At 38.3% G+C, this 26,625-nt stretch overlaps 1 protein-coding gene across 12 annotated transcripts in view; it reads right to left on the bottom strand.

Annotated features, from left to right (window-relative positions):
• Positions 1-26,625, bottom strand: part of LOC131439920 (afadin) — a 225,740-nt gene that overhangs the window by 23,087 nt on the left and 176,028 nt on the right. For 6 of the 12 annotated variants that reach the window (XM_058611044.1, XM_058611036.1, XM_058611028.1 and 3 more), the window contains 6 exons: positions 22,156-22,277; positions 21,332-21,775; positions 15,996-16,202; positions 15,440-15,905; positions 14,828-15,352; positions 7,982-8,351 (listed from right to left, as the gene is read on the bottom strand). In XM_058611044.1, the coding sequence (XP_058467027.1) occupies positions 7,982-8,351; positions 14,828-15,352; positions 15,440-15,905; positions 15,996-16,202; positions 21,332-21,775; positions 22,156-22,277 (2,134 nt within the window). Of the gene's footprint in view, positions 1-5,907; positions 6,692-7,053; positions 7,758-7,981; positions 8,352-14,827; positions 15,353-15,439; positions 15,906-15,995; positions 16,203-21,331; positions 21,776-22,155; positions 22,278-26,625 lie in introns of all 12 variants that reach the window. The other 6 variants (XM_058611085.1, XM_058611088.1, XM_058611089.1 and 3 more) reach the window with 5 other exon arrangements.

The following is a 26,625-nucleotide window of genomic DNA, read 5'->3' as shown; positions in this document are numbered from 1 at the left end:
GCTTTATAGTTCATTAGCATTTGACTATGAGAAAGCTCTGTTCAAATTGGGTGCCGCGTTTGCTCACTGTTGACCAAAAACGAAAACGTGTTGATGATTGTGAACTGTGTTTGGCCATGTTTAAACGTAACAAACCGGAATTGTTGCGTCGATATGTGACAATGGATGAAACATGGATTCATCACTTCAATCCGGAATCAAAACGATTATCATCTGAGTGGACAGCAACTAGCGAACCTCGTCCAAAGCGAACAATCGACGGTATCACAAGTCAATCAAAACAATGGCAAAACTGAATGAATTGAGCTTCGGATAAATGAATAAAGAGGTTATCGCAGAAACTAAGGCCTATTTTGAGGTAAAAGATAAATCGTTCTACAAAAGTGGTATCAAAATGTTAAAGTGGCACTGGAATGACCGTGTTGCTCTTGATGGAGAATACGTCGATGAATATGATTAATTTTGAATCAAAAAAATCGTGTTCTCTTCGCCCGGGACTTCTCAGTCCATGTGTTAAATTAAAGTCCAATAGAAACACAACAAAATCTCACATATCGTTGCCCAGCCGGAAAATTAAAGAGAGTTCAGTCGGTAGGGGAAATGTTTGATAAGTTTTTACGTGAGGTATTGGATCACATACCAGCCGTACACAGCAGGATCATATACCAAGTTCTTTTCTATTGGGAAGTCTTTCGAATTGTGTTTCATCACATCCACAGTAGTTCAATTGGCAGAACGATTTCCCCGGATTTCTCAGTCAAATTTTTAGTCTGTTTTTCCATCGGGTAATGGACAAAAAATCTGCATTATGTGTGTTTACTTGTGGCATATATGAGCAAAGCTATGTATTTTTCTCAGGTGCTTTTCTTAAAACTGCCACATAGGACAGAAACGAATACAACTGAGTTTTATAGAACCAATTAGTTTTCGCAATTATTTCCACATTATCCAAAAAAACAGTTAACCTTCAATAATTTAGATTTGCAAACTTCGTCAAAAATTTTCTTGTTTTTTTGAAACGCGTTTTTATCGAAATTATTGACCGTGCTCAACTCTCTACTCTCAAGTAACTTTTTGAAATATATATGAGTTTGGTTTTACTTCTTGTGTGAGAGAGAAAAACCAAAACATTTGTGATCAAACAGTTTAGCTGCGACTCACAATCTTTCAAGTGGAAAATTAAGATACAAGTTTTGGATGTGCATGATTGTGGTTATTATTTTTGCTAGTATTTGGTTATATGATCGATAGAAAAACTTGTACGTCCTTCCACTACGTAAAGATTACGCGATTTCTCAGTAACCACAACTACGTGAATTTTTCTTCGGTGGGACTTGAAGAAGAAATCGCAATAACATTTATTTTAACAATGTTTCATATGCCAGAATATGGGAATCAACTGCTAAACCCATCTCAAAAATTCTAAATTTTTCGATTCAATCAGCTTCTGTTGTAGTTGTGAATCTGTTTTTTTTTCGAATTTGTAAACGGATCCAAACATTCAAAATATTATCAAATCTCGAAATACAGTTCGGTTTCACATCTCATCCAAGTCAGTCGATAAACCAAAACCGCTTACGTTCGGGACAGAAGGAACCAACCACAGTATTGTGTAGTGAACAATAGAACGATCTCGAAATGAGTGAACCAAACGAACAAAAGCTACCGCCGGTACGAAAGAATACAATTATTGTTGACTTCAGACAGTGCAAAATTCGACCTTCGATACGAGAACTTGAAGGTTTGCTTAAGCAGCAAATGCATCTTGACATTAAACGTGTGCATTTACTTCAATGCAATAAGACCAATAATGTTGTTTAGATCCAGTTCTATAGTGAGTTGGATTCGCTAAAGACAATAATAATGTGCACTATGTGGAGCATGAAAATATCAACGGTAAGCCATGTGATAAACCGGACAAGGAGACAACTATACCAAAGGACAACGGTGCTTCCTTCACACCAACCCCGAGCAACCCCAGTACACCTGTGACAGTCACCAACAACAGTGAAGCATCCCCTTCAACGAAACCATCCAACGTATCCCCTATAGAACAAAGTACACCAGCTGCAATTAACAGCTTACAATCTAACCAACCAGCAACTGCAAACAATGTACAACAAGGCGCATCTACAGCAACTAGCAACGAAATCAACAATACCACGGCAATGGATGACGAGACGAACCACGAACAAACTGCCCTTCACTCCTCGCAGGAGGAAAATGGAAGCTCCTCTCCCCATAGAAAAAAAGTGACAACGAAATCCAATACAAAAAAAAATTATCTAAAAACTAATCTAAATCTAAAGCCACGTAAAGCTTGTACGCAAATAGGCCTGAATAAAATATCTTTTAAATAAAAAAAAATCTCGAAATAAAGTCCTTCGGAGAAACATCTTAAGGAGAGGTAATGGATAAACAGTTTCAGAAAATAGTTTTTTCTTGTTTTATATTTTCTTGTAGTTTGCCTTTTAAATTTTTTTTTAAATCGATTGAATGATTCATTGTAAGTTACCAAAAACGCGTTTTTCTGAAAACCAATTTTTCGAAGTGCGTGAACATTATTCTGCAAAATATACTGAACCGATTCTTTTCAAACATGGGTCATACTTTCTTGGTATAAAATGCCTCCCCCCTATGTTTTTGACATTTTTCCATTTTCATATTATCCCTTATCCCTTATGATGAGCTCTGTATTCCTACCAGAGCTTAAAATTGTCACACATTCTCAATGAAAGAAACCATTTCAGCAGTCTCATTTTCAATGTTTTACTGTCTCATTCGCAAATGACCGACACCAGAACAAACGAAGAGAGACGAAGCATTTTAGCTTCTCATCGAAAAAATGAGAGAGCATAATTGCCAACGTCACTCTTCCCTCTATGACAAGACGAAACCAAACTAACGTCTTCAGGTAGCAACAGCAGAATTGAAATTTTCATTCTTGCATCGGTGTATTGAAAATATGTGACGCTTGGCTATAAAAAGTGACTAAAATATGGCAAATCGAAGTAATAACATCCCAGAACTTCTATGGAAACCAAAACTACTACAAATTCGAGCACCAACAGTTAAAACTTATTGTGAAACCTTTTTCTGTCGTTTTCAATTCTCACAGCTTTGGTTGAATATCGACACTGAATACTATAGGATTTTCACTGAAAACTGCAAATGATCGAAAGGGCAAATGAAAGAAAAAACACAATTTTGAAACTATTGTCCCGTTTATGTCATTGACTGGACATGGATTTCGTTCTCATAGTTTGCAAGCGAAACTGAGAGTGACAATAATTTCTTGTCATTTCCGTTTATTTTTCAGTCAATGAAAATGACTTTTATTAGCTGATTCCTACAGATTACCATATTTGGCCTCTCGTTGAGCGAGAAACTGAGAATTTGTAAGCTTTCAGTTGTGCTAAAGCTTCAAAAGTTTACAACCGAGGTTTGTAAGTTTTTGTCTTATGGCATTTCGCTGACCTCGTTTTCATACTAACTGCTGTAAAACCGTTTGTTTGAGGCCAGTTTCAACGTCATTAAACTGAAAATCGAGTCAGTTTCGAAACTGATTCTTATATCGAGTTTGTTCACACCCCTGTTGCTAAGTGCGAACCCAACTGGGTCAGTTTCAGTTTTCTCTAATGAGAACGACATTAATTAGACTGACCGTGTTGCAACTGCAAGCAGGTTTTATTGAAAATAGAGTACGCAAAGTCGCATTCGACTTCAACAAGCATCATGCCAACGTTTTGATTTTGAGATTAGCTCCTCGGTTGTGAAAATGACCATCAAAATTTTGCTTGTGCATTGCGAAAATTCATACTATTCGCTTGCAAAGTTATTGAAATTGATTAATGTGGCCGAATGAACTGTTATTACTAATGTAGTAAAAATATTCGGATAATGTTTGTCGACAGCCAGTAAGTCCAGATCGGGAGGGAATCGAAAGCTGGATGTCGCAAAATTGTCGAGAAGCTTTTACAAGCAGAACCCCAACTTCTCCATCCAAGAAATGTCTACAATCGAGGATCGAACTAAAAATCTTGAAGGACTTACAAGAAGATGATGAAGAATGATTCCAGGGTACCGAGTGACCTTCTGGTTTTAAACAAAAATTGAATGATTCACTATTCACATCATATTTGCAACTAATCGATTGGCTTGAACCTGGATTGCAAGTAGCAATGATTTATTGAAAAGTATCTTACAAGTTTATACAAACTTGTAATGATCACATTTGCTCAGAGCCTGTCTAGAATAGTTTTTCTACGTGGCAAGGCCCACTATTTGTGATTCATTGCCCACCTGTTGACAATTTTGAGTTTACTGCACACTAAAAATGAACTAGTGCCCACTGGTGGGCTGTAGGGACAACTTTAGGAATCACTGCTATAGAGAATGTTTGGGACTTTATGAGGTGTGAAATTTCTAAGCATGCTCCTACAACCAATCAGAATTTCATTCGTGTACACAATGAAACCTGGAAAAATAACGAAGAGACAAGGCAAAACAATAAGAATTGCATTGAAAATATACTTTCTTGTATAACAACCGTGCTGGCTGCTAAATGTGACCATACAAAACTTTGAATTTAGTAAAATGTTGTTTATTTGCATTTAAAAAAGGAACTAATATTAATTTCTTATAACTAAATTAATACGGTCTAATAACGAGCCCGATGTGTTAAACTTAAGCAGTGAATCCATTCTGAAAAATCTCCCGGCCAATCAAGTTTCTAAATACGTTGATAAACGATTAAAACAGTGGCATGGTGCACCGAAATTTTAAAACCATTTTTTCATCGTTGGAAGTAATTTCAATATTTCAGAGAAATTGTTAAAAATCAAAAAAATTGTTAAAAATGTTACATTGTTGCCGCAATTCTACCAGAATACCAGAAGTGATGCAGTTGAATTCGCTTGATCGCTTCACTAGATATGGATTCCTTCGGTAGCTTGTTTGGAAATAATTCTGTCCAATGAGGAACACTAAATAAAAACCGCAAACGGAAAAACAATTAAAATTTCCCAAACAAAGTGAACGTTCTAACCTACTGCCCATACTCGCATATCGATTTTCGCCAATATTGAGTTAGCTTCAGGAATGCAATCTATCCTTAATATACTCTCAGAAATTGCAATAAAAGTTTATGGTTTGTTCATTAAAATGTGAAAAAAATATCAACTTATGTCTGTCCCATATGCAAAGTACCCGCATATCAGTCCCATTCAGTGCAAATATCAATAATTTCATTTGTTGCAATATTGGAATAGCAACGGTGTATTACCGATATTTCATGTAATAATACCATGATTTAGCATTAGGTAGCACAATAAATCAAAAAATTCGAAAATAAAATTTTAATCGTCTTTTTCTCGACATACCGATTTTCCATATGGGACTGATATACAAGTATGGGCAGCCTAGGTTCTAGTCAATTGTTTGCTGTACGCAGTTGAAGAACGAACTTGCAATAGCCTTATGAATGACATAAAACTCCAAGAGAACTTCGACAATCATTTCTACGTTGGCAATCAAATTTAACCGGAAATCATAAGCACATGTTGGTGTTAAACTTTTTTTGTCCGAGAAACTGTTCAACGCCTGGATTTGACTGTCTAAACGAACAGAAGTAATGCAGTTGGATTTGAAGAGCTTATCTTGCACACAAACACCATCATGACTGTAAAATCGAAATACAAGTAGAAAAAGGACAGCAATCAAAGAGATAACGTGCAACCGCCCGAAGAGTTTCCCACTTACTTCATTTGTTTGGGGATAATTATAGTTTAGTCTAGTCTACTGTTTGACATTGGTGTTGTATTTAGTTGGTATTTTACTTCCCGTCCGTGTCCGTGTTCGCTCAATGCATCTCAGTTATTAAACAGCGCTCGTTTCTGGATTGTTTACCTGGGACACCACGGTTCACACTACTGTCCGTGTGGATGCGAAGTTTGTCACCGAAACCACAATCCCGGCGTAGTTGGATGCTTTGGCTCAAACTACAATTGTCACCACTGTCGGTAGCACTGTCCTCGCCGCAGGACTCACCCGGCGGCATTCGCTCATTAGCCGAGCAACAGTTGTTGTTTGCAATAGCATCCCGCGGCGTTCGGTGCGGAGCAGTGTAATTGCGGGACACATAATCCCTAATAACATCCACTTGATTGTGGTGGGCGGTCCTGGCATTCGGTACGTATTTCGTTCGATCATTATCATCGACAGTATTATTGTTGGTATTGTTATAGCTATCATCATTATTGCATAAAGCACTAGACTTCACTCGGCAAAATTTGAACAATGGTTCATTTGGTGCTTTCTTGGTCCCCTTGCTGTGCCACCCAAAATAGTGACTACTGTCGACATCGTGCTCGGGTTCTTCACCGTTTGTGTGAGCGGCTGCGGCGGCGGCGGTGGCATTGCCACAAGAGCCATTGCTTTTATTCCTATTATTGCTTTCGTTATTGTTATCAGCTATGATATCGAAGCTGACTGTTTTACGACATGAGGTGTTGCTACCACGCCTGCTGCCAGGATAAATCATAATGCTGGCGATGTTGCCATCCGTTGCACTGAGCGGTGGAGGTTGTGGTGCTGGTACTGCAACAGCTACTGAAACGGACGACACTTTGTTCACGGGAGACTCCGGTGGATTGTCCTCGTCGCTATCTAGCTGGGCGTAGAATCTAGTTCCCTAGTGATGGTAAACGAGTTGGTGACAACATTAGTGCTGATTTTGGAAAACTGATTGTAACAGGATCTTATACGGAAGACCGGATGATAAATGAAAAATAAAAATCCAAGAAACATAACTCTAAAGGGAACGGAAAGTGTTGCCACGGCAATCTTTGTAGCATTCAATATGCAATAATATCTAGGACAGAAGGCGCGATTCGCTGCATCTAAACGCAGCAAGCATTTGGTCACATAGAAAAGTCACAGCGTTGCAACAATCGCATAAACTCTGAGACATCCTGGGAAAATTAAAACAAAAAATCTTCTAACACTGTGATAGATTAATGCAAAAGTTTTGTTTCTAATTCACAAGGATCCTACCCGTTCGTAGTTCTCGTCATCATCATCGATGAATGGGATATCGTCCAAGTTCACATCTGCCACGAACGACAGATTAGAATCCACCGAGGGCGTGTTTACTTTGATCTCGAAAACCGGTTGACCACCGGTAAGTGGTGTTTCTGGTTCCGCCGTTTCTTCGATTTTTATCATCTCCCGACTGCTACGGCTGCTCTCTCTTGAATCGTAATCCTCCACATAAATCGACGGTGGTGTATCGTAACGGATCGGTTTCGGTCCACTTCCCACACTGACTGTTGAGGCAACGGTCGCCACATCCACCGGTCTTACATTCGTTCTTCCTATACTACCTAAACTATTGCTTCTGGAGCGGTTATGGAAACTCGTCAAACTGACCGTAGAACGACAGTCCCGGTACCGGGGATCGAAATGAATCTGTTGCAGTTGATCGTTCGACAGAATGTCATCGTTGGAGAACGATAAACCAAACCGTCTCGTCGAAACGATGTCCGGATTCGACATCCGGCGAGAAGCATCGTTGTACGAAAGATAAGGCGCGGAAGTGGTATGATTTATCATAGCAGCCAACGGTCGTCGCATAGTTCCTTGGCGAGACAGCGACCTGGAGCTGCCGTGAAAATTGACGCTTTCGTTCGAGCGCCCAAAATGATATCGCTGGTTCCCTTCGTTGTCGTACACGTTACAAGAGAATTCGTTTTCTACTTCTGGTTAAGGTGTTAGTAATAGCAAATGTAAGTATAATGAATACAATTACCGTTTTACCAGTAAATTTACAAGCAGCATGGGAAGTTTGGCAAATGTTATCTGATTAGTTATTATCTAGCATATGGATTATGGAGCGTCTATCATGTCAGGCAAATGACTAACCCTTCACCGGTACGATTTGTCATGTGCAGATCGAGTGAATGACGGAGCATGGTCTACTTACCGCGCTGAATAACGGGACTGGGCTGCTGCAGTAAGGTGGCCAGACCGTGATAGATGGCACCCTGTTTCGCAACCTTCAAGGTTACCACGGGCCCGGTCCGCACCAGATGGTCAGCTGCCCGTTCCTGGGTTATACCGATCAAACTTTGCCCATCCACCTCGAGCAGTTGGTCACCGGCCTGCAATCGACCGTCCAGATCGGCCGCACCGCCCGTTACGACCGATTTAATGTAGATTCCCAGTCGTTCCTGACCGGCGCCCTTCGCTGCCACGATCGACAGTCCCATCCCGTTGGCATTCTTGTGCAGCTTGATGATCTGAATCTCCGGCTGGGGCAATTTGCTGGACATGACACTCGGTGAGCGACCCTGCTGTAATCGGTAGGAAGCGATTTAGTTTATTTTTTATTTATTAAAATAATTCATCTGACAAATGAAAGTCTTAATGAATAACACAAAGTACACACGACAAACTTATAAAAAGGATAAACTTGATAATTTCTGTGAGAACTTGTGCGTCGGTTCACCAAATTCAAAGAGATGCTCAACTTTGGGAAATGCACGTTTAGATGCTGTCATTGGTTCGTGGAGTCTACATTCGGATAAAACCTTGGTTGAAGTAGACTCGTCGAGCGTAGATTGATTGCTTTAGCCACAAGTAACGCTTGCTGTATCTTTCTTCGTCGCTCTAACGATTCCAGGCATATCAGACGACAGCGTAAATCCAGTGGGTTTTGCCATAGGAGGTGCCGCAAAGCCAGCCGGACGAATATCTTCTATACACGTTCTATTCGCAAGTTCCAAACGAGTTGGTACGGGCTCCAAACCAAATACGCGTTTCCGAGTAATATACGCACCAATGAACAGTATAGCGCTTTTAGACAGTACGGGTCGTCTCGGCTAATTTTCGCTATGAAGCCGAGTTGTCGTGATATTATGGGGTTGGTTTTGAGATGACATGTTATAACTTGACATTTCACGGTACTAATAATTAAAAAGTTTCTTTTACATCAGCCAGCGAAAATATTCAAAAGTTCCTGGAGACGAGCATAATATTCAATAGACCGGACTGCAGATACAGCTTCAGGTCATCAGCGTAAACCAGTTTGGATCCAACGCCAAGTAGTAAAATAGCATCGTTAAAGCACAGCACAAACAGTAATGGACCTTGGTTACTACCCTGAGGAACACCAGATTTATCCGTGAAAGGAGAAGAAATACATCCTAGCTGCACACGTAGCACTCTGTCGCACAAATACGAGCTTAGCCATTTAACAAACATTCTCGAAGCACGTAGACGGGATAATTTTGTTACAAGTATTTCATGATCTATTCGATCAAACGCTGCTTTCAGATCAGTATAAATTGCATCAATTTGAGATTTTTCTTCCATCCGAGTGATACAGGTTGATGTAAATCATTCTTGTTCATTGCAAGCCAATTTTGATAAATGTTTAAAATTGATATATCCCGTATCTGTCGAAACTTTTCCGTAGTTAAGCTTAAACGCCTTCCACGTTATCCTGGAAAGTGCTTAACATTTCCATATTTATTAATACTCATAGTCTGAAACATTGCCGTTAACCAAAGAATCAACTAACTTAGATAAAACAATGCGTATATTGAGTTAGGGTGGTTCTTCTGATTTTCATTTTATTTAAACCTTTCTAGCAGAAAGAATTAAAAAAATCAGGAATATTATGGCATTATCAACTTTTTTGATAATTTGCAGAATTTTTCAAAATATATTTCATGTAAAAACATTGTTTTCGGTTTTTAACGATATCAAACCAACTAGAGATTATGAGAGGAGAAAGAATATGAAATTTGTAGAGCCATAGTACTCAAGGAAGAGCAAGGATGTGAAGATAAAGTGCGGAAAAGTGAGACGTGTCTCGGAGTCTCTCGGGTGACTCGTATCGCTAAGATGCCTAAGTTCGACTCCTCTGGTAGAAGGTAAAAGTTTAGATACGAGAAGCCTTCTGCTTACTTAAAATGACCCTTGTCACGTCTCACTTTTCCGCACTTTATCTTCACATCCTTGCTCTTCTCTGAGTACTATGGCTCTATAATTTCATATTCTTTCTCCTCTCATAATCTCTAGTTAGTTTGATATCGTTAAAAACCAAAAAAGTAAAAATTACTGACTGACCAGAAGTCATAAATAAAAAAGTAAAAAAAAAATGTAACAACAATGTTCAAAATTATGTTATTCGGTTTTTGATTGCCGCATAATGTCTACTATATCGATTTTGATTGGTTCTTTTCAGCAAGCGTTAACTGAGAGAGATGAAAGGTATGAATTTTTGTCAATACTCAAGCCCTGAGTTCAAGTTGTAGATGGAAACGCGTAGTATTTAGTTCTAAGGGTATGTGATATATGATTTTAGAACTAAATACCATGCGTCTCCATCTGATGATAATTTGATGGAGCCGCATGGTTTTTACTTTTTTTTTCAAGTGATATTATACGCGTCCATATTTTTTTAAAAATCAGAAAATAATACAGCGTAATTTAGTCATGAATGATTTATTTTTAATGTAAAATCTAGAGTGGTACCAAAATTGTAAGTGCGAATAAAAAAATCCGAAAGTTTTGAACATTATTACTATGTCGATTTTGATTGGTTTTTTTCGGCAAGCATTAACTGAGAGAGACGAAAAATATGAAATGAAAAGACGGATAGGTATTCTAGATTGAGTCAGTTTTAAATTTAGAACGGAAAAGCTACCCTAGGCAGGCTCATATAAGCATGATCAGAAGAAAGAAAGGAATTCTATTTTACCTTCTATGTGAGGGGGTCGAACACTAAATTCGAGCTCCCAAGTATGATCGTGTAACAAGTGTAGTTTTTCACTACACTATGCCACTGACACCGGCAACATAGAATTCAAATCTTTCCACCTAGATCCGATCACGCGATTAGTTAGAAATGCCAACCCCATACCTACTGTGTTTGAACTACTCGTAACCTTTCTGATCATGCTTATATGAGCCTGCCTAGGCTAGCTTTTCCGTTCTAAATTTATAACTGATTCAATCTAGAATACCTATCCGTCTTTTCATTGTATATATTTCGTCTCTCTCTCAGTTAATGCTTGTCGAAAAGAACCAATCAAAATCGATATAGTAATAATGTTCAAAATTTTTGGTTTTTTTATTCGCACTTAAAATTTTGGTGCCACTCTAGATTTTACATTGAAAATAAATCATTCATGAATAAATTACGCTGTATAATTTTCAGATTTAAAAAAAAGGTGCATATACCAATCGATTCAGCTCGACGAACTGAGTAAATGTCCGTGTGTGTGTGTGTGTGTGTGTGTGTGTGTGTGTGTGTGTGTGTGTGTGTGTGTGTGTGTGTGTGTGTGTGTGTGTGTGTGTGTGTGTGTGTGTGTGTGTGTGTGTGTGTGTGTGTGTGTGTGTGTGTGTGTGTGTGTGTGTGTGTGTGTGTGTGTGTGTGTGTGTGTGTGTGTGTGTGTGTGTGTGTGTGTGTGTGTCTGTATGTGTGTTGTCAACTAAGAGGTCGAGATCTCAGAGATGGCTGGACCGATTTTGATCAAACTAGTCGCAAATGAAAGGTCTCTCCGTCACCCAGAACGCTATTGAATGGTTTTGAGATCGGATGTTTACTTTTTGAGTTCTACGAAGTTTTATGTCAAAATTTTCAGTTTTTTGACAGTATCTGTCACAATTGACCTTGCAAACAGAATATATTTTCAGACTTAGATTCCGCACGGTAATACCTGTGTGGGTACAAACGAATTCATAATGATCAATGCATAGCATGCCATGACAAATTGCGGTGGGTACAACTTCAACAGGTCAATCGCATTGTAAAAGAACTGTTTCACTCATTTCATCACGAACAACCATTCAGGTAAGAAGTGCACCGTACTGGGTGATTCCGTTTCCGATAAATAGTTATAAAATGCACAATACCTATTCAACAAGCCATAGATTGTTAAAATCCGTCCTTTTTTAACGGAGATATCGAAATTTTTGTGTAAGCGACTTTTTCCCCAATTCCAGCAGTAGAAGTTTTGAGCGCTGTCTGGCAAAGAAATGCTTGGAAGCAACATAAAACACGATTTTTTATACTGTTACATACATTTGTTTCTATGTACCATATATAGAAGATGGCAATCCCGAAAAGCTATAAAATTGGACTCAAAAATATTGCTATTTATTCATCATATGGTCATACGAATCGGTTTGGGTTATGCTGGTTCCTGAATACCGGCTTTGGAAGTTCCTTAAATTACCCTAAACTCTAAAGTAGAAATTACTTCGACATATCATGGAATGTTTAATCGATTGTTACACTTTTAGATTCAAATTCGATCCGATTTGCAGTTTCGACATTACAGAGTAATGAGTGATTAAAATCTCAAGTTGCCACTTAAAACGACGGACATTAGAATAATGTCATGAAAACTGAAACACCGAAGAATATTCATGCAAAAAACACATGCGGATTGATAAAAAAAGGTATCATCTCACTGCTAGGTGGATTAAGCACGTTTTTTTTATGTAAAATCTAAAGTACCAAAATTGTAAGTGCGAATAAAAAAAATCGAAAATGCTGGAAACATTTTGAGAACCTCTGAAAAAATCAGAAAGGTTTCCTATTATCTCCCTGATTTTTCTCAAAATATTTGCTAAAGAGGATAAAATGAAAACAAGAAGAAGCACATTAACTCAACAAATAGGGCAGTTAATGGGTTAAAATTTTGGGAAAAACATCTCCAACACAAACCCTTTCAAACAGCTTATATCAATTTTACTTCTGTTTCGATGCAGTTTTCATATCGAACACCCGGCTACACCCTTTGTGAAAATCGGTCTAGTCATCTCTGAGAAATCGACTGTTTTGAAACTGCAAACCGGGAGCCGGTATAGGCAAAGTGGATTTGTATGAGAAACAGCCATCAAGTATCAAATCACGATCTAAGCTTTCACCGAAAAATTTGGCAAAAAGATTATGGTCAGGCAAGCAATTTGTTCTTGTAGAAATTATACGAAACCATACATCCCAAGTAGCAATTAAAACTGGTTATAATTGGCATGTTTCACAATTGCTTCAGATCGATTATTTTTGTTAGATATGTTAGATAATTGATTCAACACCTGAATGGATTAAGTTCCACATCCGGAATTTCAACTGACTGTACGACAAGATCATTTGAGCAGTTTCAATTCCGGTTTCATCTTAGCAAATATTACTGTTGTAAAACATGTGAAACAAGAAACTTGTTGCACATCATACAAGAAAAGTGCACTTTTCCAATCGCATAATCGTTGCGAGAAGAGTTCATAAATTTAGTAGTAGAACAATGTTTGCTTCTTGGGATCGTAGATCTGGCCATTATCTCAATACATCTGAAAACACATTGTTCAAATCACACGAAAAAAAATCTGTTTCCGCTGAATCATCACAAAATACAATCCCTAAATTTTGCTTAGTGCCATAACGCTGAGTTAACAAGATACTGTTTGGCATTGAACGATTTTGGGTTCTGGTCACGAGATATTTCCTAATGTTAAGTCTTATGTTACAGTGAAAAAGTTTTACAGAGATTGGACAAGAGTGCTATAATATATTATATTAAAGCCAATTTCTAAATTACCGAATAGTTCGAGAATCGAAGTAGAAGCCATTCATCATTTTCGCAGTGATCGGACTTTATAGTTAGATTCCGTGGTAAAGAGTGTTTCGATCAAACATGTCCAAACTAGAGTTGCAATCGTTGAAATTTTTAGTCGACAGTCTGACTCGATTTTTAGCTCGAAGAACGCTTGCAAACGATACCTGAGACTTTTGCTTATATTTCTCTCCGATCCAGTTTTCTTGACGATCATTTTTTTATTATGTGACTTCACCAATTTGATGTGCGAGAAGTTTGAAATTTCGAGATATGCGAGCAAAATTTTGACATGTTGCTGCGATGCCATATTAACAAGTGAAGAGCTAATTTCAAAATCATATTTGAAATGGAGGGTTCTGATTCACGGTGGAAAAAATGGGTTATGTTGAAGTTGATCCATTTTTTATCATAACATCCTTTGATATCTCAAAATGGACTATACTTACCCAAATTCATCAAATAGAATGTATTCCTAGGATACTAAAAGTTCTACAATATCTGTGAAAATCCTCTTTTTGTTGCTTAAAAATACAAGTAGAACTTCCGACAACTTAAAAGTGCAGAGCAAATTCCGCGTGAACTTTCTCACTCACTTTCTTCATTTGGCGCGTTGAACATACGGAACAAGTTTCGAGCAAACTTTGTCTTGGAACTTGGAACTGAACTCCAGAGTTTCGTTCAGTTGCGTCACGTGAACTCTCAAGTGTGGAAAATTTCATGAAAAGCGGGCTGCTAACAATGTTATTCCCTCGCATGGCGAGCTGCTTAATCCAAATTATTCTCTTTTATTTGGACTTAGTTTGATTAGGAAATTAAGAAACAGAGGTTTTTCATGTATAAGAGTTTCCTTAAGTGGTTATCAAAAGTTGATGTGATGTGTTGAGTTTGTCTACCATCTTCCGTGTTGCTTACCGGAGGTTTTATTTATTCAGTAATTTGACGAATTCTACAAAGTCCTCCGACGGTAAACCTCTACTCATAAATCACCGGAAAGAAATTCAAGATTGGTTTTTCATTCTGTTTTTTTTCAACTGTCTGGGAATAAATAATTAAATGATTCTACCACAAAAATAAAACAAAATGTTCCACTGACTGTGGTTAACATTGACTCAGTATCACAAAAAATGGTTGCTTTTTGTCCCCACAATTACTTCCATATCTAGCCGAGAACCCACATCGGGTGGTGAAAATATACTCACATTAAACTGGTGCATATAAACCGTCCACAGTCCGATGCTGGTCGGTTGCGATGCCAGCCGGCACATGTTTGCCATTTGGAACGGGCTCAGGAAATCCACCAAACCGGCGGGAATGCCTCGAACCACGTCGCAGCTGAAACCGTCGTCCGGCAGCAGCAGAGCCAGCGGCAGCTCGGGTGATTCCTCTAATCGAATTTCACGCCCGTCGGCTCGGCTCAGCTCGTCGGCCACGGATTCGGCCATCCGTACGGTGGCATCGATCAGATTGCGTGGGATGGTTTCCTGCGACAACAGAGCCGCCATTTGCAGTGAGTTCAATCGAAAGCAGGAGCACACCAGCTGTTGCACCTCGGTGACGGATGTTTTCGGTGCCTGCAGAAACTGGGCACATTGGTTGATTTTGGCCAGGTGACAGTCGGCCGCCAGCTCGAGACCTTGCTTCTCGGCCCACAGTTCCAGCAGTGAGAGACGCTCGCTCAGCGCCTTTCCCCAGGCGCTCGTGCACATGTGTGATGTCGTGACGAACTGTTTGGGAAAATCGATCAATTATTAACGTTCTGACTAACCGATGACGAAAATTAGCTTGAAATGATGATTCATTTCATTACTTACCTTATTAAAGCAAACCACGTTGATGTAGTGAAAGAGCTGCGAGAAAAGCTGTATCGTTAGAGCGGCATTGACGCGACACCGTCGCAGCAGGGCCATCGCTGAGCCCAGCACGGATAGCACCAAACCGGCCGCTGAATCGTGGTCAATATTTTCGGACAGAAACTGGTTCAAGGTTTGCGAAAGTTCTACATGGAAAATGGACACTAAATTTCGGAATGCAGTCTGCACACTCTCGGCCAGGACCTCCTGTGCCTGTACGCTAAACGCCGAAATGTGCCGGTCGGATTTGAGGAAATGCAAGAACTCGGAGCTGTTGGCCATCCAAAAGGACAGAATTTTGGCATCGGTGTACTGCTCCTGAACGACGTTCTGGATCAGATTGGCAACATGATGAAGGAATACTGTTAACTTGTGGGCACGTTCGGTTGGCTGCAAATCGGGACGGTAGTGCGTGGAGGCACGATACCTGCGAGAATCGGAGATTAGGAGATAGTTACGTTCGTTCAGTCGATCAGTTCCTGACAAAAGAAGTTCAGATATCATCTCTGATACATACCTAGCGCATAGGTAAAGTGTGTAAACTGGTGCTAGCTTAAAGTTAGGTGAATTGACATCAAGTTCACTTGTGACGGCCTGCAGGAAGGCCTCCTGGTGCTGCTCGGGAAATTCCAGAACGGCAGGCAGAATGGGCTCTTGGCCACCCGGTTCACTCGAGATGGATGCTGCCGCATGCGACGGTTGCAGCTTGGGGAATGTACTCACCCTGCATGGGAGGGAGGAAATTTTGATTGCTATCAGAAGGGTTCTATTGTTGCGGGAAAAAAACAAACGGAAACTTTCGGAACGTTTTTGGAATCAAATTACTAAATTTCTGTTTGAGCTGTTAGTAGAATGTTCTCACTAATAGTACTGTTGTTGTACCGTTGAATTCCACTATGTTATATCACGTCATTACACTCTCACAAAGTCACTATTTTCACAGTCACTATTTTTCCGAAAGTGTATCAAACGTTATAATACAGATACGTATTTCGGAATGCTATTTGCATCCTTCTTCAGTGTATCAGTGTAAACTTATAAAACCGATACACTGAAGAAGGATGCAAATAGCATTCCGAAATACGTATCTGTATTATAACGTTTGATACACTTTCGGAAAAATAGTGACTGTGAAAATAGTGACTTTGTGAGAGTGTAATGACGTGATATAACATAGTGGAATTCAACGGTACAACAGTACTATTAGATCAAATTACTATCTCAATTGGATCTCATTTGTGATCCGTAGAATCTTCTACACACATGAACAGTGGATCTGAACTGCCGCGAATTTAAATTGATTAGATATGAAAATTTTCTATTAGGTTTTACAACGTACATGACATAACCTCACAAATTCGCAGAATGGGTATCATTTAACAGCTAACGGTGGTTTGTTTGCATGTTCATTCGAATATGTTTTATGGAAAATATAAAGAAACCACCGGTACATGTCGAATATGTAAAAGTTTTGCTGAATTGTCAAGAATGAACTTGAGTTACTTTGTGTCGTCACGATAAAAAAAATCAGCTTACAAGATGAACGAATGAACTCGCGATGAATGAAGTTAATGTTTGACAGCAATCAGTGGTTTGTTTAGATAATTACTTACACGAGTTTAAATTCTAATGATCATGTAAATAACCCCCTTGACATTCATTCTGCTCATTTCGTGAGGTTATAGCCACATAACCCCAACTTGATAACAAGGAATAGATATGATATTGCGCGAATTTTGTACTGTATTGAAGCAACAATTAAATTGAGTTGAAGAATTTATGCTACAAACCGAGTAACTTTTTGGTTTCGATTCGGCCCTATAATAACTACACTAATTTTAATATTTTTTCGCTGAACTTGAATAAATTATACAATTCATCTTCACTCGATTATTATTATTATTAATTATATTGGTCTATTTATACCCGGCTTTAACCTAGTTACGGTCTTTCACCGGGTAGTACTGGATTTTGAATATCAAGCTTTCCAGTTAAAAATAGTCAAATAATTTTATTATTTAACATCATTGTTGAATTTTAAATTGTACTAATATATTATATTACTGGCAATTATTCATCCAACTTGAAATGCTTCGAAAAGTAATGAAGTCGAATTCGTTCGGATGATCATTTGAAAAAGCTGATCTTGTAGGTAGATCATTTTATTTTCCGTTACACTGTCTAGATCAATTTCGTTATAAAAAGTGAATGGCAAGCGAAGTATTAGTGGTAGGTAGTTGTCTGCCAGTCATGTTAGCGTAACTGTCATCAGATGGAAAAGATGACGAAATCGATCGCTTTTAATAAACTGTTTTCATTAGAAGACGAAGTGGTTTAGGTGGGTCAGTATTTATGTTGGAAGAAAAAATGGATTACAAAACTTAGGTGTGGAATTTGAACGTTTGGTTGATTTTCAAGTATATTCTGAAAATTTAAGGTCGTTTAATTGACTCGTTGTTGTCTAAGCGAACGAGCGTTACCAAATTTTTCCTCGACAGGACACTTCAAATAATTGGATTTATGATTTCCATCACAAATAGAAAATTATGTCTTTCGAATGCTAATTATCACAATTCAAACCATAAGCTTGTTGCCTTTCCGATTGGGTATAGGAATTTTTGAAGAATATAAATTAACTAGGCTAAATTAGTCTTGGAATAGACTCCTAGTTAAGATAAACCTTGATAAAAATTTATTTTTTCGGACGGATCACGAATTGAAGAGGCTGCTGGGTTTGGTATATTCAAAAATAATGTTTCGGTTTCATTTAGGCTTCAAGAACCTGCATCTGTTTATATAGCAGAGTTAGCAGCAGTTCATTAAAGTTTGAGTGTAATCGTCACATTATCTCCAAACCATTATTTTCTCTTCACAGATAGTCTGAATGCAATTGAAGCCATTCGTTCAAACGCTGCTGGCAAAAATGAACCGTTTTTATTGGGCAAAATAAAACAGTGCCTGAACGACATATTGAACAATAATTATCACAATAGTTTGTATCCCGGCTCATTGCTCCATTCCAGGCAATGAAAGAGCCGATATTTTAGCCAAACGTGGTGCTATTGAGAGTGAAATTTAAGAGAGACCGATTGCTTTCAACGAATACTATAGCGCGTCTCGCCAAAGAACACTTGCCAGCTGACAAGCTTCTTGAGACAAAGATGATCTGGGTCGGTGGATGCACTCAATTATTCCTAAAATATCGACTAAGGCATGGTTCAGGGGACTGGGTGTGAGTAGGGACTTCATTCGTGTGATGTCCAGACTCATGTCCAATCACTACACGTTAGATGCACATCTCCTTCGAATTATCGCGATATTGATCATGTCGTTTGGACATGCGTGGAGTATCGTGATTTCAGATCTCAACTAATAAATTCCTTGCGTACCCAAAGTAGACTATCCAATGTTCCAGTTCGCGACATTCTTGCTTGTCGTGACCTTACATACATGAAACTTCTTCATCATTTCATGAAATCCATTGGAGTTCCAATTTAAATTTTATTTTATGTTAGACTGTTTTCTCTTCCATGAGTTCAACCAATAGCCAACTATATGATATTGAATAAAAGTGATGAACTGATACAAACAAACCTGAAATAGTTATAAGATCATGTACAAAGAAATGTATTTTATTTATTGTAATTTAAAATATCAACTCGCTTGGTAAAACCAGTGTTTAGATTAACTAATGGATACCAACATACTAATATAATATTCGAAATGTATTAGGTTTAAAGTACTATGTATTGTGGATGCCACGGCGAAGAAAAACTTATTTTATGCAAGTCTTAGAAAAGGCTGACTAGCTCGAAAAATAATTCATTGGATAGTTAGCCTTAAAAAGGCTGACTAATTATTTGTCTTCAAAAAGATTGTTAGTGATTCAGGTAACCTTTTGATGGACTGAAGCCTAGGTAGCCAGAAAATTATTCAGGAGCTAAAAGTTATTCGTGCGCGATGCGAACGACTGTTCAACACCTACTGATCAAAACTATGTTCCTTCTTTCGTTTGCCCTTCTGTTCACTTAGGTGTTCAGTGAAAACCGCATACTGTGCAGTACAGTTGAATCGAAGCTTCGAGAATCGACAAAGCGAGAAAACGACCTGCAATGATTTGTACCTTTCGGTGCAAGTATCTATAGTAGTTTCGGTTTCCAAAGAGATGCTGGAGTGTAATTACTTCGATTTATCATATTTTAGATGCTTTGATGTATCATATTTACATACTTTTAAGGAAACAAGAGATGTTGGCATTGATACTATCTTTTGTTGGAGTGAAAGGCGAAAATGTTTCGTCTCTCTTCGTTTGTTTTGAATGCGACCGTTTACGACTGAGACAGTAAAAAAAACAAGGATTAGGTTAATGGATTGGATTTTTTTTACTGAAAATACCTGACAATTGTACACAACGCTTGTTCAGACTGAACCCTAGACATAGTTAATCTTCCGTTAAGTAGGTGAAGTATCAAAACCAACTGTTCCTTATCCTTTATTCTTTCCTGCGAGCAAGGGAGATGGAGACGGCCGGCAATGGCAACTGCTTGCAGAAACTGCTCAATTTAAGTTGAAATAAAACCGATTTCCAGTACCATTTTCTAAGTAACTCAGCTAGCTAACTTTTCACTGACCAATCCGTGAAGAGATTTATTCGCAATGCAACGAAACGTAACTGGTTTCGGTTACGTGTATTTGGATGATCAGTAAGTATTTTGTTTTCGTTCGATTGATGCCTTGAAAAGTAGTGAAATTGGATTTTTTTCGTAGCATTGAACACTGTATAAAGATTTATAGTTTTAGATTTTTACCTTTTTAGTAGCAGTAATTAGAGCTGTTTTGTCTATACAAAACAAGACATCATCTTTATATCATTCAACATTCATATTTAGATGTGAGATCACAAAGTTTTCTAAGTAAGGATGTATTCAACACTTTTGCGACCGTACTCAGTGTGCATGTGCGGAGTGCCTTGTTTTGCATGATGACTTGTTCGACTCTGATTTCGTAGACTGAACTGTGCCTCACGGAGATACTCAGTTCCAATTCAGGTTGGCAGCTCTTAGGCGAAGCTATTTCATACATTGTAGAAGGTTTGAAGTTTCGGAAGGATGTTTTTTTACAAAATTTAAAAATGCGAATTCTTGATTATAAAACAGTATACAGGTGTGTTGTACCGTCTGCACTGATTTGCTGCCGTAGTATTGTAGGACCCATATGATAACCAAATCGTTACTCGGAAAAAGACATTTACTAACATAGCCTAGAGATCACATTCCAAATGTTCGGATATGCCATATTTTACCTGAAATATAAATAATACAACAATAGAAGCGAGTAATGTCACCATAGCCAACATGCTGTTAGTACATAAAATCGAATAAACTTTCCATTCTAACGAGGATATGAATTCACAGATAAACAATAAAAACAGTTTAGAATGATGAATTAAATTCTATTGATTTATTCAACTGTAATGTCTGTAATGTAAAATATCGATAAGGGCATTACATTACTAATGCATCTGGGCTTTCTCGCCGACATATCTAATTTAACTATGGTAAAGCCGGGATGATATACGGGTGGCAAATTAGCATGCTCCAACGGTCGGAGCCACGAGCAAAGGAAGGGAAAACAAACGTAATAAAATTATCATAAATTGTGTTACATAATAAAATGTTCAGCGAATGATGGAAGTAAGCCCAACGATAGGAAAGTAATGAAAAGCGACGTTCGGGAAATGTTATTCCCATCACCTAGAAGTTAGTATACGAACCGTGTAAGTAGAAGAAAAAGGGAAGCGATAGGAAAAGTTGGGCACTCGGGACCGGAAGCTTTGCGCCGTTCGTTCGTTACCTGTCCTGGCCGGAACCGATGGATTTCAAGCTGGATATCGATTTCGTTTCCGTTTCGATGTTACCGACGTCGTTCTCGTTGAACTCGGCCGTGGCGTTACTCTTGGCGTCGTCGTTCACAGCCACGCCACCGGCAGTCGAGGCTACATCCACCGAGTCGAGGCTAGTCATGAGCAGGTTTTGCGTCTGATGGATGTGGGAATGGGATGTCCCCAGGTTACCACTCACCGTCGCCGGATGAGCGGAGGTGGACCCGGTGCTGCTGTGCTGAGTATCGAACGACGGCGGTTTGGTGATTTGCTGATGATCGAGTAACTTTCCGCCGTCGGTTGTATCCAGGTGGTAGCTGTTAAGCTTTTGACTCGGAACCGGCTGGCCGGAGCTTACCGGGCTGATTGGACGGCTTTCCTCTTCGTTCCAGGAGGTAGGTGAGGTTGGCGATCGACTACTCGATGGGGTTTGCGTAGTTTCGATTTTATTTGTGTTGTGTGTGTGGGGATGTGATTTTTTTTGTTTATTACGGACACGATGTCGAACGAATGATGAACATAAAAATACAAAAATGGTGCATGAAACAACAACATAAGTATCAAACAGAAGCACATGTAATAAACAAAATTAAATGATGAGCAAAACTAATCGTTCAATTCATGGAGGTTGGTGTTTAGCAAACACATGGATCGATTATCATTCAACTTTAGCATTTTTATTTGATTTTGTTATCACAACGACGAACGACACTGAAAGCGCAATGAAGCTACTGAACTAGCCCATCGAAAAATTTACTTGATTCATTCGTTTCGTGACGGGGTTATGTGCACTTACCTTTCGTACAGACAGGCAGAGTCAAGCTGAGACTGGGACAAGGCAAGATTGTACCGACCATCCGAGGGAGAGTCGACGAAGCGATAGGACGCCACACGACCGAACATCACAACCGAGCCATTCTGGAAAGATAGAAAGTGATGTTCGAAGGAAAATTAGTAGGAACATTTGAAATCATTCAAACATATCTGTTCTGAAAAAAATTTAATATAATTTAGTTTCTTTTATAAACGTTTATCAAATAAATAAATAAGAAATCACAAAAATTTGTCTATTCTTGCCATAAATGCTTTGTAATGTACAATACATTTACGAAAGCAGATCATGCAGAATCATTCTTAAAACCTAATATTAATCCACCTAGTGGAGTCATTTGATCTACGAACTTGATCAATGGATTAATAGTAACTTTCAAACGAACCTTAGCTAGTTGAATTCGGTTCAGCCATCTCTGAGAAAACTTACGCGGTAAAAAAACAACGCGTTTTATCGTTTATGTTGCTGGAACCAGAAGTCACAGTTCTTGCATCTTCGAACTTGATCAATGATGCAATAGTAGTTTTCAAACGAGCCTAAGTTGGTTGAAATTGGTTCAGCCATCTCTGGTAAAATTGAGCGTAAAGAAAAAAATGTGTTTTGTCGGTTAATTCATTTATGCAATTATGTCTTCGGAACCAAAAGTGATAGCCATTTGATCTTCGAACTTGATAAATGACTCAATTGTAGTATTTAAACCGAGATTTAGTTTGTTGACATCAGTTCAGTCAACGCTGAGAAAATTGAGCGATAAGAAAACAACGCGTTTTGTCGTTTATGTCACTTATACCATAATATCTCTGGAACCAAACCTCACAGTTATTTCATCTTAGAACTTGATCAACGACCCAATAGTAGCTTTCAAACAAACCTTAGCTTGTATAAATCCGTTCAGTCATATCTGAGAAAATTCATTCTAATTTTAATCCATCGTCCTTGCGGATGTCTTGATGCTTACAATCCAAGGAAGATGACGTACTTCATATGCAGTGTCTTATTTCTTCTAATAATTCGGGCGTTCAATGACCAAAGATCCTAACTGCAAATGAGAGCCATAACATAACATAATGGTAATATAGTTATTCGTGGTAAAGAAAGTGAACAAAGAGAAACAACTTGCGATTAGGTTTTTTGGTTGTGTCACTACTGAATTGAATATTTTTATTCCGATTACATCTTCAATTGAAAGTAAACGGTGGCTTTTTTCGGTATAAACGGTTGCTTTAGGTATAAGACGGTTTGTCAGAAGATTTTCGTGAAATAAGGAAAACAAACACAAGACGCAAAATCATACTTCATCCCGATAATGCAAGCTTTCACACACCGGTTCACCGAATATTTGAGCACCCAAAACGCCGAATTGATGGGCCACCCTCCGTACAATCCTGACTTGGCTCCTAACGACTACTATTTGTTCCCTTCTGTGAATAATAAACTGCGTGGAGAGCGATTCAATACTCCTAAAGAAGCTATTAAAAAAACACCCCCAAGAAGAGTGGAAAACATGCTATGAAAATTGGTTCAAGCGTATGCAAAAGTGTATTAATCATCTAGTGGAATATTTTGAAAAACAATAAAACCATTTCCGATCAAATTTAACACTGTTTTCATTTTTATGCTAAATACATAAATAACAACCCTCGTATTAATACTATATTACATATTTTGGAGACCAGCATTTCAAAATAGCATTTATTCTTAAATAATTTCCATATTTAATATTTATTAAAACTATGTACTAGAACTTGATCAATGACCTAATAGTAGCTTTCAAAAAAAGCCTTAGCTTGTAGAAATCGGTTCAGTCATATCTGAGAAAATTCAGTGATAAGAAAATTTGTTGAGAGACATTTTTCGATTTTGTCGAACTGAGTCGATTGGTACGTTACACTAGAGTTCTCCGAGGCTCCGTACGAGAGTCCTTTTTGCCTTTCTATAGAAAAAGGAAAAAAAAGTTTAGATTGTTTAAGAAAACCGAAAAGTTTCTGCTCCTCTAGTTGAATACGTATTGTTTTGCCTTTCTCTATAGAAAGGTATTGGAATTGCTGAAAAAACCGACTATCGACTATCGAACGAAACGCCTAGGAGACCCATGGTTTTATATACCAATCAATCCAGTTCGACGAGATCGGAAAATGTCTGAGTGTGAATGAATTTTTTTAACTCGCAATTTTCTGGTTCCGAAGATATGATGGTATAAGTGACGTAATCGACAAAACACGTTATTTTTTACCGCTCTAATATATTCCCGTTCCCATATATTGAGATCACCTCTAATTTCGTAAAGCGGTAGCGCTCAAAAGTTTATGCACCTCGAAAAAAGTCTCCAAGCAAGATTTGAACTAAATCGGATATGGGTAAGGGGTGCTGCTCGGCGTTTAAGGTTTGAACATTTTCGATCTTGAAAAATCACCATTCCGAAATCAAAAAACAATTTTTGATGCCAAAAGTCATAAATCTTCGAGATTTAGTGTCATCTAAAAAAAAAAATTTTTCAATCGACTTTCTGGGACTTTCGTATTTTTCAAGATCTGTGAAAATTTGACTAAGTGGATCAAGCAGGGTTTTTTAGATTAACATCACTTTTCTCAAACAAATAGGCAACGCAAATGTAAAGCGCTTGGTTTGGGAAATGATCCCGAGTATGTGACATAAACACTGAAGCATGCTTTTGTGAGCTACTCGCATCAATCTGAATTAATTGGTGTCAAAAATGAGATTAGTGTCAGAAATTATTTAATAAAAACGTAAAAAATATTTTCATGTGACTGTTTCGAAGAAAAAGAAAGGTATTGTCACACAACTAGGTGTATTAAGAAGGGTTTTTAGAATTCATCTTCGACTTGTCACTGCATACCAGTTTAAAGTGAACAGATAATGCAACTTAGTAGTTCAATTCGAGTCAATCATCAGTCGTACAGATTAGGTTGCACCAGTTCGTAACCAGTAACCAGTATAGTATCATAACCAGGCGTATTGATATTCTTTTGCACACTTTTTGGAATATTTTCTTGAAAAATACTACCTTGATCAAAAAGCTGCCGGAATTTACTCAGAAAATTTAAAATACAAGACCATTCATCAAAATCAATTCTTCAAAGTATTTCCCATCAACTGCAACACACTTATGCCAGCGCTTGTTCCAATCCTCGAACTCCTGAGTCGACCGAATAGGAAAAAAATCGCAGGGAGCCAAATCAGGTGAGTTTGGTGGTTGCTGAATGGTATTTGTTTCGTGTTTAGTCATATATTTACGGATAACGATGGCATTCTATCGTTGAATATATTGTATACGACTTATGGCACGAGCTATACGAAGGAGGCTTAAAAAAATATCAAAAAATAAATATTAAAAAATCATTTGTCTTTATTTCATTATTATACGAGCTTTCAGCAAGAGGGTGGTCCGACTGTGTATTAGATATGACCGAAAATGCAATCCAAACTCGATTAAAAACAAAACTCAGCTATACTCGAAACCGAATCCAACGGACTCGAATACCCCAAACCGTAACTCGGCAATACATTCATCAATTAGGATTAGTGTCTTATTTTTTCTGATGATAATTCAGGCGTTCAATGTCCAATGGACCTAACTACAAATGAGAGCCTTTCTTTGTTTATGTTCTCTTCCGTTTATTATGAAACCATTGTAAAAATTTCTATAAAGACTGTCCCAGAAAGTGTGGACGCAACCAAAAACCGCTGCCATTTCGCAATGGTTCAGAATCTGTCAATTTTTATGGCTGCGTTCTGTTGTTTACACTCTTCTCTAACCACTTGTGCAGTTGTTTATTCGTTTTCATTAGTTTGTTTCGAAATGCGTGGACTTTCAGCAGAACAACGTCGAAAAATTGTGTACAAATGGTGAACAGAACGCGGGCTGTCACTGAGAAAGATAGCAAAAATGGAAGGAGTAAGTAAAAAAGCCGTGCGAAATGCAATCAGAAAGTTCGGTGAAGATAAACCGAAAACGGGTCGAAAAAAAAGGTCCTGTTAACCCTCAGTTGGATGAACGTATACTGAAGGTGTTCGAGCAAAAGAAGAAGGTTTCAGTTCGGGATGTGGCTAAAAAAGTGGGCACTTCGAAGTCAAATGTTCTTCGTGCTAAAAAACGTTTGAATCTTCGAACCTATATGAAGCAGAAACAACTAAAATGTAGTCCGAAACAAGAAGCATCGATCAGGCCGAGGGTTCGAAAGCTGTACAGTACGATTCTGGCTGGAAATTTGAACTGCATAATCATGGACGACGAAACCTACGTGAAACTCGATTACAAATCATTGCCGGGACCACAATATTATACGGTGTGAGAAGGGCAAGTGTTAAACCAGTCCGAGACATCGATTGAAGTCGAAAAATTTGGTAAGAAAGCCATGGTCTGGCAAGCAATTTGTAGCTGCGGTAAGATTTCGAAAACCATCATCACCACTA

Source organism: Malaya genurostris, chromosome 1 (genome assembly GCF_030247185.1).
Source record: "Malaya genurostris strain Urasoe2022 chromosome 1, Malgen_1.1, whole genome shotgun sequence".
Classification (NCBI taxonomy): Eukaryota; Metazoa; Arthropoda; class Insecta; order Diptera; family Culicidae; genus Malaya; species Malaya genurostris.
Note: the sequence above shows the minus strand (reverse complement) of the source record. Positions and strands in the feature narration are given on the sequence as shown.